Consider the following 12308-nt stretch of genomic DNA (forward strand, 5'->3'; position numbering starts at 1 on the left):
GTGCGTGCGTGTGTGTGTGTGTGTGTGTGTGTGTGTGTAGCGTTCCATGCCTGGTAGTGTTTAAGATGACCAATTCATCATTTTGTCATCTAGCATCCATCTCCTCCCATCTCAGCTTGTTAATTCCTCACAGCGAGGAGGCAGAACAGCATGGCCACACAAACACACACACACACACACAGAAGGTCAAACCAGCTCCCCATGACATTTAAGTACTCTGTCGCAAACAATTCACCCATCCATCCATCCATCCATCCATCCATCCATCCATCCATCGTCTTCCGTTTATTCCTACATTAAGGGTCGCGGGGGGGCTGGAGCCTATCCCAGTGGCTTTCAGGCGAGAGGCGGGGTTCACCCTGTACAGGTCACCAGTCCATCACAGGGCCAACACATGGAGACAGACAACCATTCACACTCACAGTCACACCTATGGTCTATTTGGAGTATCAATCAGCCTCATCCCCAATTACATGCCTGAGCCCGGGACTTGAACCCGGAAAGTATGGATAATTAAGGTAAATTTAATTTTAAGTCAGTTACAGTTGTTTTAAGTATGATGTTTGCTGCCTTAACAAAAATCAGAAAGTTGTTTTTTTTTTTTTTTTAAAAGAAGCAATTTTGTGTTTAGTTTCTGTACCGGAAACATACGGAACCATGATTTATGGGTATCATTACACTCCTAACTTACATCTGTCGGAATCAAGCATATGCTTCTTTGCTTCAGGCTATAACAGTGGACCGACTGAAGAAATTTAATATTCCTTCTGTTGTGTTTGACGTCTGTAGGTCTCAGCGTGATTGTTTGATATGAAACTGCTTTGCGCTATCGGCAGGAACTTGTCACTTTGACTTAAAGTGCGCTTTGGATCTTTTGTCGACAGTGTCTGGCTCCTTCTCTTTCACACACATGCTCCTCCAGACTGACTGAAGCCCATTTTCCATCTTAAAGAAATTTGTCACATCTTTGAGTCTTGCGTGGACTTGACGAAAAATATCCTTTTTGTCGATAGTTTGATGGCAAAGAATCAAACTTTGAGATTGTTGTGACAGTTCTGTTTTAAACTAACCAGGCCTGAGAAACAAGCAATAATGCTAATGCAGGTTTGGCATATCATGCAAGCTAACTTGAAACTTCAGTTCACACATTTTCAAAGCTACAGTATACATCACACAAAAATTGTCATTTGCTATTTAACAACTCATTATGACATGTCTTGAGCTCAGTTAAAAAAAAAGTTTCTCCCTCCTACTTTACTCCTTTTTGACTCTAGAATGCAGGTACTTGTGAAGCTTGAAGCTAATGACAACTGACAGCTAGCAAAGCTGCCGCAAACTCTTATCATCACCTTGTTTGTTCTGTCGCTGAAATCAAAGCGTTTGTGAATATTGACAGTACGGCTGGATAAAGAAAGACATGGATTATTGTGGACAATGGGCTCGAGAGTTTGTACACTTTAGGTTTTTTTTTTTTGGCAGATTTGCTGTTGTTAGCCATCAGTCCACATTAGCTTCAAGCTGAAGGTACACAGCTAGCACTTTTTGCATTCTGGAGTCAAAGAGGAGTAATGCAGGAGGCAAAAATGTCTTCATGAATGCAAGAAAACTATTTGTGAGTACTTAAAAAAGAAAAAAAATCTACCCTTTTGGATCAAGTGTTATTTTAACATCTCCCTAGTGTCGCTTCCATCACTAATTAAAAGTTGGGGAATATAAGTAATTCAGCTACATCAATCACAATCTGGATATAATATCTATGTGAAATGGGCCCCCCACACATCTTCATCTATTCTGTATTGTACCATGCATTGTATCGATATGTGTGTGTGGGCAATTGCTGTCAGAAAAAGACATTTGGATCGATTGTCAAGTACAATCACAACGGGCTGTTGGTGATGCTGACGGAAAGCACATGGTACTTCATAAGCAAAAGGGATGCACTGGTGCGGAAGCTGGATATTGCTGAAGCTCTCACGGTCTCAAATCTGCAAGTTCATATTCCAATTTCAAAACGCCGTTTATTCATCTGCCTGCTGGTTCGTGTGTGTTTGTATCTCACCATATGAGGCTCTTGTCCTGGCTGGCACTGGGGGCAGGCCTGGCAGCTGTTACTGGTCTGGTTTAAGAACTCATACTCCCCACAGCTGGAATACTCTGCACTGGCAAGCATACAACACACCTGGAGGGACAGACGGAGGACGACAAACAGAGGGAGTGGGGAACATGGAAGGAGGAAGACGTTAATGAAGCACGGTGATAACTGACAGATTGACACTAAATTGACACAAATTCTATGCGCTGTAACGTACTGCTATTTTGAAGCTAAGGTGCCTTGCATGTGGGTACTTACACAGCAACAGTAAAGTAGGGATCGGATCCAGATTTTAGATCATTCTGAAGCAAACGCGCACAATAAATGTACAATATCCTCAGTCATATGTAAGTAGGACGATGAACAGAAGCAACTTATGTAAACACCTTCATGACCCAAATATAGAGTAAAGGCAATATTAGGAACATTGAAGTCCATTTAAATATAATTAATGATTCTGACGACTTTTGAATATTTAAATAAGCATTGATTTCATTTTCAGTGTTGGCAAATCTGGTTATCTGATTGAGAGTTTTGAAGGTTTCACCCGGTCTTACTCACTTTTCTTATACTATTCAAATTTATTCAAGTTTAAGGTTGAAACTGTGGAATTCTAAATTAATTACGAAGCTGAGTTGTAGCTGTGCTGCACTTCAACACTGAAGTCTGTCAGTTTGTCTGCAGTGACTCGACAGCAGGGCTTTAACGCCACTGAACTGAGTGTCTTTGTACTTTTGACTACTAAACAATGGCAGCTGAAACGGAAGGGATCATTTTGGAGTTGGAGAATAAAACACTTTGAGCAACTGTGGAGTTTCCTGGGAAAAAAAATGACCCTGAACAACACTGAAAGAGCTCAGCCCTCAGGAGACGATGGAATATTATATTATTAGTATTATTTTATAATTATACACTCGGTGCATTATATCGATCGCGGGTAAGTGGTGATTGCAGGTTTAGTTTTAAAAAACCTAGGAACAAAACTGCATCACTTTACTTGCTTGTTTCTGTTTTATAAGAGATAGAAAAGTTATTTTTCTCTCAATTACCTGCCAAAACAGCACAGATAATCGGCGGCATTGAACGCTCGGAGCTTATTCAACAAATCCACCCAGCGATTTACATCTGTGGCACTCAAATGTGTGTGTGTGTGTGTGTGAGTGAAAGTGTGTTTGTGAAAGAGAGTAGTATCACTTGCAGCGAAGGAGAATCTCAGTGTGTGTCGGAGGGGGCGGGTGGTTACTGTGGCTGTAATAATAAGTCGCAGCTGGTATTTACAGCTTTACCAGTACACGTTGTGCTTTCCCAAACAAACTAACTGACTTTTCAACTTTTCAAACCCATCTGCAGTCCAGAACATGACAGAGGCAAATGAGTGCATGACTAACTCTCCACATCCTTACCTCCAACAAGGAGGTTGTGTTTTCAGTTCCGAACGTCAGTCAGCGTGCCTGTTAGCGGGATTACACAACAACTCCCATGAAAATCGTAATTAAATTCGGTGGAGGGGTAGAGCTCTCAGGGCAATTACACCTTTTTTTTGTCCTCCATAATTGTGCCATTCATGAACTGTTCCATTAACTGACAAAGTGGATAAAGTAGGTGACGTATCAACTCACGGCCACAGTTTTCTCCTTTTGCTCATCATTTTAAAAGCAGATTTCTTTTTATGTGTAACTTTCTGAGCACAAAGATTCACACATTTGGTTCCATGACCCTCTGAGCAACAGAGGTGACCTCATAGCACCTGAGTGACTCTGGTGTCAGGTGAGAAAGTTTTTCATGTAGGAAACTAAACAGCCTCTGTGACTTTGAACACCACGAACCAATAATTCATATCCGCACCTCAGCAGACTGTAGTCTTTCAAAGAAGGTCATGTGATCACTGTTGTGTGTCTGGGTGGCATGGTTTAAAGAAGGTTTTGGCCTCTGGAAAACATCCTGGCCGCTTTTTGTTTTTTGTTTTGGTTAGGAAGAAAAATGATGAACAAATTCAGATGATACTGTGTTATATTTTAGAACCATGTTACCCCCCTGGCAGATGTACTTAGATGTTTTAGAGCTTTCTACTTTCTGTATGTGAATTTGCTTCGCGGATCAATGTTGTACCAGCAAGAGAGAGTGACCAGTTTGGGAAAATCTGATCCGTTACCATTACTATCCCTTGTCTTTTTAGTTGGCTGAGCTCAGTGCAGAAACAACTTGGCTTAGCTTGTTACTCAGATATTTATTTATGGAAAAAAAAAGATTCTGTCCCTGTTTTGTTTTGTTTAATTTGCAGTGTCATCTCTCATGCGCAAAATGTAGCTCGCAGACCAGACATCCTCACTGGCCACTCCTGGGAAATGAGCTTCGACTGTCCTCAGTCACAGTGAGTGTTAACCGCTGAAACGTTTTGTGTCAGATTCAATACGACAAGTTGTGTAACATCACAGGGATCAGAAAGCGCTGTTGAAAGCGTCAACTGCAGTCTTCGTTGATGTAGTGCTGCTGCCAAACAGAGGGCGGAGGAAGAAGTCTACTGACTTTGCGTGTGCCGAAACAAACGGATCCTACGATTCCCATAATACACTCCAATAAGGTCCTTCATGAGACCCTTCCTTCCACCTAAATGTTAACACCTCCACTTTGTTTCATAGGATTTGTATTGGACATTTAAATGGTAGTTCATTTTTCAGTCTTTTGAAAAGTTCCAACTCCAGCCATGGAGAGTAGACGAGTGTTTAACGCTGGTACTGACCTGGAAACTGACCTCAACCAGTAAAAGCGCTGCAGCTTTAACGCTTCCGAGTGTTTCCTTTGTGACAAATAAAGTAATAGTCTGTCAGCACTGGCATCACACGAACAAACTTCCACACTCCATTTATGCAACTTTGCAGTTCAGTAAACATTTTTGGGTGAGAAAAATCCTTGAAACCACAATACTTATTTTCTCCTTCATGTTTTTCCATGGCTGGGAAAACAAATGTGCTTTTCTGTCAATAGACTATTGCCGTTTCCCAGGCCGACACAGCCCCAGCATGCCTTGGGAGGAAATACAGGACCATACATTCTACATAGCAGCGCCACATTGACTCGGTCAAAATGAATATCATTAAACAGCTGAATTTAATTTCCACGTGGACAGGAAGCCTGGTGAACAATAGCAAAGCACCTGATTGTCAGCAATGTGTCTATTCACGTTGCGATAAGTGAAAACTCGTCCTGTATTGTTGACGTCAACACTGTGTGTGACGTCACATGACAAAGCAGCTAAATGTACACTGAAAAGTAACACATGGATTTAAGAGGTTTTAGAACAATAATTTACATTGAATCCAACTTGACACTGCTGAAATCAAACAGAGCTCGACAGCGAGGTTCTCTAAGGTCAAAATTCCGCTCATATTCTCCAGCCATAAAATTATTAACATCCGAGGCCGACTCACCACGAGGGAGCAGGTTGTGAAATGATGGTATCTGCTACTCTAGAAGCCTCAAGGTCATAGGATATCAACCTTCTCACAGAAGAATCACTACACTACCCACAATTCTTAGTGTAAAATGTTTACTGACCTCGTCACTGTCTGCCAATATGAGTTTCACGAGCTCCTGCATTCGTTTAAAGTGATCTTGTTTGCAGTGGTTGAGTTGAGAAATTCCTTCATCTTCTTTTTTTTTTTTGAACACAGAATGAAATGTTTACTGTGACAATTCTTCCGTTAGCTATCCGGTCCTGTTGTAGCCGTACAACTATTAATGTCAGGACTTTTTGAAATGATGATGTGAGAAGCGAGTTGTAAATCTACTCGTGGAGCCAGAGCCGCTGCAGAAAGAAAGCTGTCATTGTTGCATCGGTGTCAGCCTGCATGTGACAGATTAGAGCATGAGATGAAAAGTCGACTGGCAAAAACAACAAACGCTCGCTACATTCATGGTCAGATGATAAAAATAGCTGACTCTCATGACTAATCGGTACAAGTTCTGCAGAGTTGTGCAACCTGCTGGCTCATGGCGCCTCAAGACGGGATGATCGCTGTGCCAAGTATGGCTGCGATCCATATAGTTGGCTCGATAAGGGTTTGCGAGGATAAACAGTGAAATGAAGCAGGAAGAAAGTAGAGAACTCGTGTCGAGGAAAAGAGAGAAGAACAAGGAAGGGTTAAGATATGAGAGAATGAGAGGAGGTAGGGAGAGGAACTGAATTGATGAACTTACTAATAACGAGGACAGGAAGATGGACTTGGTCTGACCTCTCCGCTCTGACATTTTTGCGTCTTCCTCCTGCGGGACACAGAAAAACAGATTTTTTTTTTTAAGATGGTCATTTATTCACTAACGCTAAACATTTCCTGCCTTCAAGCTTCTGCAGCTTGTTGCAAAACAGCAAATGGATGAATGTTAGCATTCCTGCCAACAGCAGTGCTGTCAGAGGATACGCTGTGTGTGGTCCGATGAGTTCACTGTCCCGTTACCATCACATCATTGCCCATAAAAATGTAATATTGCAGAACAGCCTGTGGCATTCCTCTGACTCATAACTGTGAGCACACATCACCGTTGGCTAACCTCTGCTTTAATAAAGCTTGGTGATATCACTTCATAGCGCTTAATTACCCGCTTCTTGCCTTGTCAAACCACCAATTGCACCCAAAAAGTCAGTCGAAAAGATCTCCATTTACACCTGTGGGTGCTTGAAACAATATAATATTTGTCATTCACCTCACAGCTCAGCCAACAAAAAAAAAAATTAAATGGTGAAGATGCCACTTAAGGTCTCTTTCACTTCTCACTTCTGCCCAAAAAAACTAACCTCACAACTTTAAGATAGAAAATGAAACATTTTTCTTAAAGTATTTAAAAGACTTCAAAGCGCCACATCAGAGTTTGACATGTCAACTGTTGAATTTTGATGCATGGATGTACGTTCAAGGTTCCTCTAGCATTTCCTACACGAGACGTAGCAGCAGCTGTGACCCAACAAAGGCTAACGTAGGCCACACCTCACACCTCTTCAGATGAAGAAATCATTTGAGGATATTCAGGAAGAAGACGGCAGCAGAATTAGATGGTCACATGACTCGCTGTTTTTGACCTCCCATGTGGCGCATGTTCTCTTTTTTACAAAATGCAAAAACGCCTCAAGCAAGCGTACGTTTAAAAAAAAAATCAGCCATCAGCCTTTGCTAATGCGATATGTCAAAATGCACATAAAACAAAAATTTACATTTTCATTTTGATCCATCAAGCGACTTCAATTTCTGTAATATGATTATTAGCTTGCTAGCCACCCTGCTAATGCTAAAAATGTCAACATCAAGTAAAAACAAGCTTTAGGAAGCTAGCAGGCACACAAAACAGAAACACGCTTCAAACTCACTAGACACACAACGAATTACGCTACGTTATGCTTTTCTTGTCGAGTAGACGGATAAAATCATTAGTTGGAATATACTTCAATAATATTTGATGATTTCATCATCTGTTGGTTGCAGTGTCCCTTTACCTGTGTGTGTGTGTGTGTGTGTGTGTGTGTGTGTGTGTGTGTGTGTGTGCGTGTGTGTGCGTGTGTGTGTGTGTGTGTGTGGTCTCTCACAGGGTGGCAGCAGTACAGATAAGAGAGAGTTAAATGAATGCTTCTGTTCATCTTCCAGAAACATGAAGGGATCCACACTACAAACGCTGTCGAGCTTGAGGATGCCACGTTATTATTTCCGATTATGACTTGCCGCTAATCTACATGTAATCATGAGATTAGATTAAATAAACTAACTCAGCAGATCCCCGTCAGTAATCCAAACGTGAAACCCTGTAACTCAGAGGGTGGATCAAGTAGTTTTCTGGATATTTAGAATGAATTAAGACAGTTGTTCACAGTGCTGATCAGCAGCTAAAATGTATGTTCACAGTGTTATCACATATTGAAGTAATATTTATGTATATTGGACAGTACTACCCAAATACTATAAGCCATGAAGTTCATGTATATAGTATAAACACCTGTAATTACAGCTATGAAGCACATTTCTCATGCACAGCTCTTTAATATATGTAAAAGACTGACCTCACCCAAGAAGGTCATGTGATCACCGGCATTTGTTTGTCTGCTAGCAGGACACCCCTAAAAAGAGTTACGGACAGATTTTAATGAAATTTGATGGGGTGATAGAACTCGGGTTGAGGAGCAGTTGATCTGATTTTGGAGTTCACCCTGAACCAGATCTGGATCTCCTGACTGATCATACAAAGACAGTCAGCTTTGTGTCAGCAGGAACTAGAATATTGATTGTCACCAAACATGGTGGCGGAGTGGAGGCTGGATCAAGGAAGAACTGTCAGACACCGGTACCTCTCTTGAGAGGACCGGAAACCGAGACAGGGAAATGACGTTCCTTTTTTTGATACGCTTTGATGTACTCCTCTCTCATCTCCTTCATTTCCCTACCAAGTGGTTTTTAGTTGCCAAAGCCGACCCGTGTCCTGACCGTGGGAGCATCAGATCAGAGATCCTGGAACACTGTAGTTTGAGTACAACAGCATGTTTTCTACTGCCTGATGTGCCTGGAGGCGAGATCAGTTCACTTCAACACAATAACAGCTGAACTTGATTCTACCTGAAGTTGTCAGCCATAATTGTGTGTGTGTTTAAGAGTGGGAGAGAGGAAGAAGCTGCCATTATCTTTTATCTCAGCTCCAAATCTGTCTGTCTGGCTCCAAACCTCAGATTTCACTCTTCCATGTCGTAGACTTGAGTGAAAAAAAACCTTCTGATCTTCAATGACGGGCTAATTCCCCAACCCACAGGGTTTGATCTTGCTTAATTACAGTCTACACACACACACACACACACACACACACACACACACACACACACACACACACACACACACACACACACACACATATATGTATGCACAAAAACACAAACACACACATACTTTATCTAGCCTATAAATATACACACAGTTAGTCTCTGAGGGCAATCCTTGTGGTAAGACCACAACCGGTGTGTGTGTGTGTGTGTGCGCGCGTGTGTGTTTACGTGGTCTCCTGCCCTGATGAGATAAAAGAGTAGATAGCAGGAAATAAAGAATTGGGAAATGCTATGGACCCCCTCAAGGCAGCTCATTATGGAGTTAAGGAGACGCACCGTCGTGTTTGAAGACTCTGTCTTCTGACACTCGTTTCTCTACGTCTCTCTGTCTCTTGCTCTCTCTCTGTCGAGGCAGGTCTGGGATGAAAGTCAGCCCAAGTCTTGCACCCCCTGAGGACATTAATCTTCTAACGACCACATAATCTCAATAAATAACTCCTCTGTCTTTAGCTGTGTCATTACCAGGTAGTGTTTAAACGGCAATTGTACTGGGCAGTGCTTTGCTTCGGTACAGCAGCCTCCTTCTCTACGGCCATTAGGGCCGTCTATCTCTAGTTTCCCTTTCATTGCTCTTTTTGTCAGCAAAAGAAATCCAATATGGAATTCAACATAGCTATCAGGAGTTTCATTCATGAGAATATGAGAATGCAGAAATAGCGAGACCCACTGACCTCAAAAGTGGGTATAAAAATGTTCTCCCTCGCCTACAGAGACAAGTATAATGCCTCCATGTAGTTAAGAATCCAGACTTGAACTTCAAAGCAGAATTAAATCTGTACTAATATGGACTGCAGCAGAAAATGACAGGCAAATTCAACAGATTAAGCTAAAGCTCGTTGGGAGGCGGTTACCCAAGAATGAGGGCTTGCAACATGGAAATTCCCATCAGACCCCCCGCCACCACCCCCTGTTAATTCTCTGCCTGTTTCCTCATTGTTTGACAAATGAGACGTGCCACCGTAACTGCCAGACAGCTCTCATTATTCATCCTGTTGGGATGTATTTGTTGTTCATCACTTTATATTACAGTATGTGCACACTGGCAACTCAGAATATTACAGTTGATTGGTTGTTTTCCATACATCATAGGTCAAATATTACAATTTATTATGATTCTCAATAAAGTATTATTCCTGTCTCATCACCACAAATGAACAGGGATGGCTTTTGCTAAAGTATTTCAGGTACCGTTACCAATAACTACAGACCCTAAACAATACTTTTTCCATGATTAAAAACTTTCTTTAACAAAATGAGAACTATAATATTCATTAGGATACAAATCCTTGGTTACTGTTTCAAGGTTCTTGGCATTTTCACATATTCGAAACAGATTCACAGAAGAAAAATATAAACCAATTTACCAAAATTTGGTTTGTCTGTTTCAAATTTTGTTTAATTTCAACATTTTACAACTCCAAGCACTTTTATAATATTTAAAAAAAAAATTGCTACTTGGAGAAATGCTCCTTAGGCATCTTTTAATAATCAAAACCCTCCTGTACCTTTGCATGCCACATTTGCACAAAATCTATTTTTTTTTATCACTAAGTTTTTTTGAAAGTGAATTTGTGAAGAAAATGAGATAAAACCAAGTTATTCCTTCAACGGAACAGCCTGAGATGGAGGAGCAACGAGTCGCTGACGTTACAACAGGTGCAGCATTAGCTGTAGGAGCTCAGCTTGCTAACGTTAGCAGAAGCCTTAAAGGAGCACACCAGTTTGGAGGGAAATTGTGTTGTGGGTTTGTTTTAGTTGTTTTTTTTGTTTTTTGGTATCCTCTTAAGACCCAGACAAGATAAATACACTTCTCTCCTCTGTGCATCAGGAGGCTGAGAGCCACAGAGACCAGCTGATCGCTAGTTAGCTTAGCACGACGAATGGAAGAGGATGAGTTTTGTAGCTTAAAATCTGCAAAAGACATCAAATACACTTTTCTCCAAAACAATCTTTGCTTGCTTTATTATAGGAGGGTTGTGTAACTTCCAAGCTAATTTTTGTTTGTCATTATTGTGTTGGTAAAATTGTTGAGGGCTTCTTGTTGTTGTTGTTGTTCTTCCTCCGAATCACAAAAACGGCCCCAGGTTGATTCTTAATGAAAATAGGCAACTCAACATGTGTCATTAATTGAAAATGATCACATCTCTGGCATTATAAAACGCAGTATCGTCATGTTTTCAGCATTCTGGCATCGACTTATTAAAAGTATTAACAGATTTACGGCAAGCATGTACCCTTGGTTGAGTTTTTTCCTCATTCGTTGCTTTTTGTAGCCACAGTGAAACCGAACCAAACTGACTTTCTCAATTAGATGTCAAATCCTCCAAAAAGAGAAACGACTCTACTTACAGTTCCCATCTGTTCTTCATCTGTTTGCTCAACATGAGTCAAAAACAATATTGTGGGGAGAAAAAAAGACAGAAAAAATCAACTTCTACCACTTCTACACAACTACTGTTTTAGCTGGGTTTAATGGATTATTGAGCAGAGAGGCTACAAAACTCCTTCCTAAAGCAGGATGTCTCTTATTATGATGATCCTCTACATCAAGGGAGAAATTCCTCCCTCTCGTTGTCTTTCTGTATTTTTATTCTTTATTGTTCTGTGGGATTCACAATCAGTATTAAAACCTATAAAGGATATTCATTGCGCTGGCTGATAATGACTTCCTGTCCGGCTAAGTAAAAGGCCAATCAGTGGCAAAGGAACCTGGCCAAGCAGCAAACCATTGAAGAGGAAGGATGGGGTTAGAGGAAGGTTTGTGGGCTCCTCGTTTAATTTCTGATGACAATTAAATCAGCAGCATAAGGGCTCCGGATTTTCTCTTATCCTTCTACAAGGAAAATCTGTTTTCCATTCAAGTCCTTTTCCTTGCTCTTTTTTTCTTTTAACCGTCCTGCCTTTTCATCTAATACCTAAAATGCGACGAGCCTTAAATGTTACTGCTTGTTATTTATAAGACTGCGGGTGGACTGGAATGCTAATGCTAATACTGTTAATGCTCAAGCCCAAGATGATTTCTGCCAACATATGAAAGGAAACACCCCCACTTAAAACATGACAAGGCCTAAGTGGCCTAAACGTCAAAGCTGAAAGTTGCAAAAACTCGAGTTGCAAGTTTTCCTCTTTCATCTGATTGCTGTCATTTTGACTGATATTGCAAGTTCAACATGATTTGCCAAATTAGAGGGAATGTTAAGTTTTGCAGTTTTACACTAACAGTATGATGTTTGCTTCAGCCTGCACAATGAGATGTGGAGGCAGGCTGGACCAATATTTGAGCAAACACGGTATATTTTCTGTGTATAATTTGACGCGCAATTAGTCTTTTGTTAAATATTTTACCTTCCTGCAATTTGAGAA

General features: G+C 41.0%; 1 protein-coding gene across 4 annotated transcripts in view; it reads right to left on the reverse strand.

Annotated features, from left to right (window-relative positions):
• edar (ectodysplasin A receptor) overlaps nucleotides 1–12308 on the reverse strand; it is a 39157-nt gene that overhangs the window by 18705 nt on the left and 8144 nt on the right. For 2 of the 4 annotated variants that reach the window (XM_086219879.1, XM_086219876.1), the window contains exons 1-3: nucleotides 8136–8171; nucleotides 6290–6355; nucleotides 2060–2179 (exon numbers count right to left, since the gene is read on the reverse strand). In XM_086219879.1, coding sequence (XP_086076005.1) covers nucleotides 2060–2179; nucleotides 6290–6355; nucleotides 8136–8153 — 204 coding nt within the window. In that variant the 5' untranslated portion in view covers nucleotides 8154–8171. Of the gene's footprint in view, nucleotides 1–2059; nucleotides 2180–6289; nucleotides 6356–8135; nucleotides 8172–12308 lie in introns of those variants that run through there. The other 2 variants (XM_086219877.1, XM_086219878.1) reach the window with 1 other exon arrangement.

This window comes from Aulostomus chinensis, chromosome 12 (genome assembly GCF_037954235.1).
Source record: "Aulostomus chinensis isolate RoL2024-O1b breed Wild chromosome 12, RoL_Achi_v1.0, whole genome shotgun sequence".
NCBI lineage: Eukaryota > Metazoa > Chordata > Actinopteri > Syngnathiformes > Aulostomidae > Aulostomus > Aulostomus chinensis.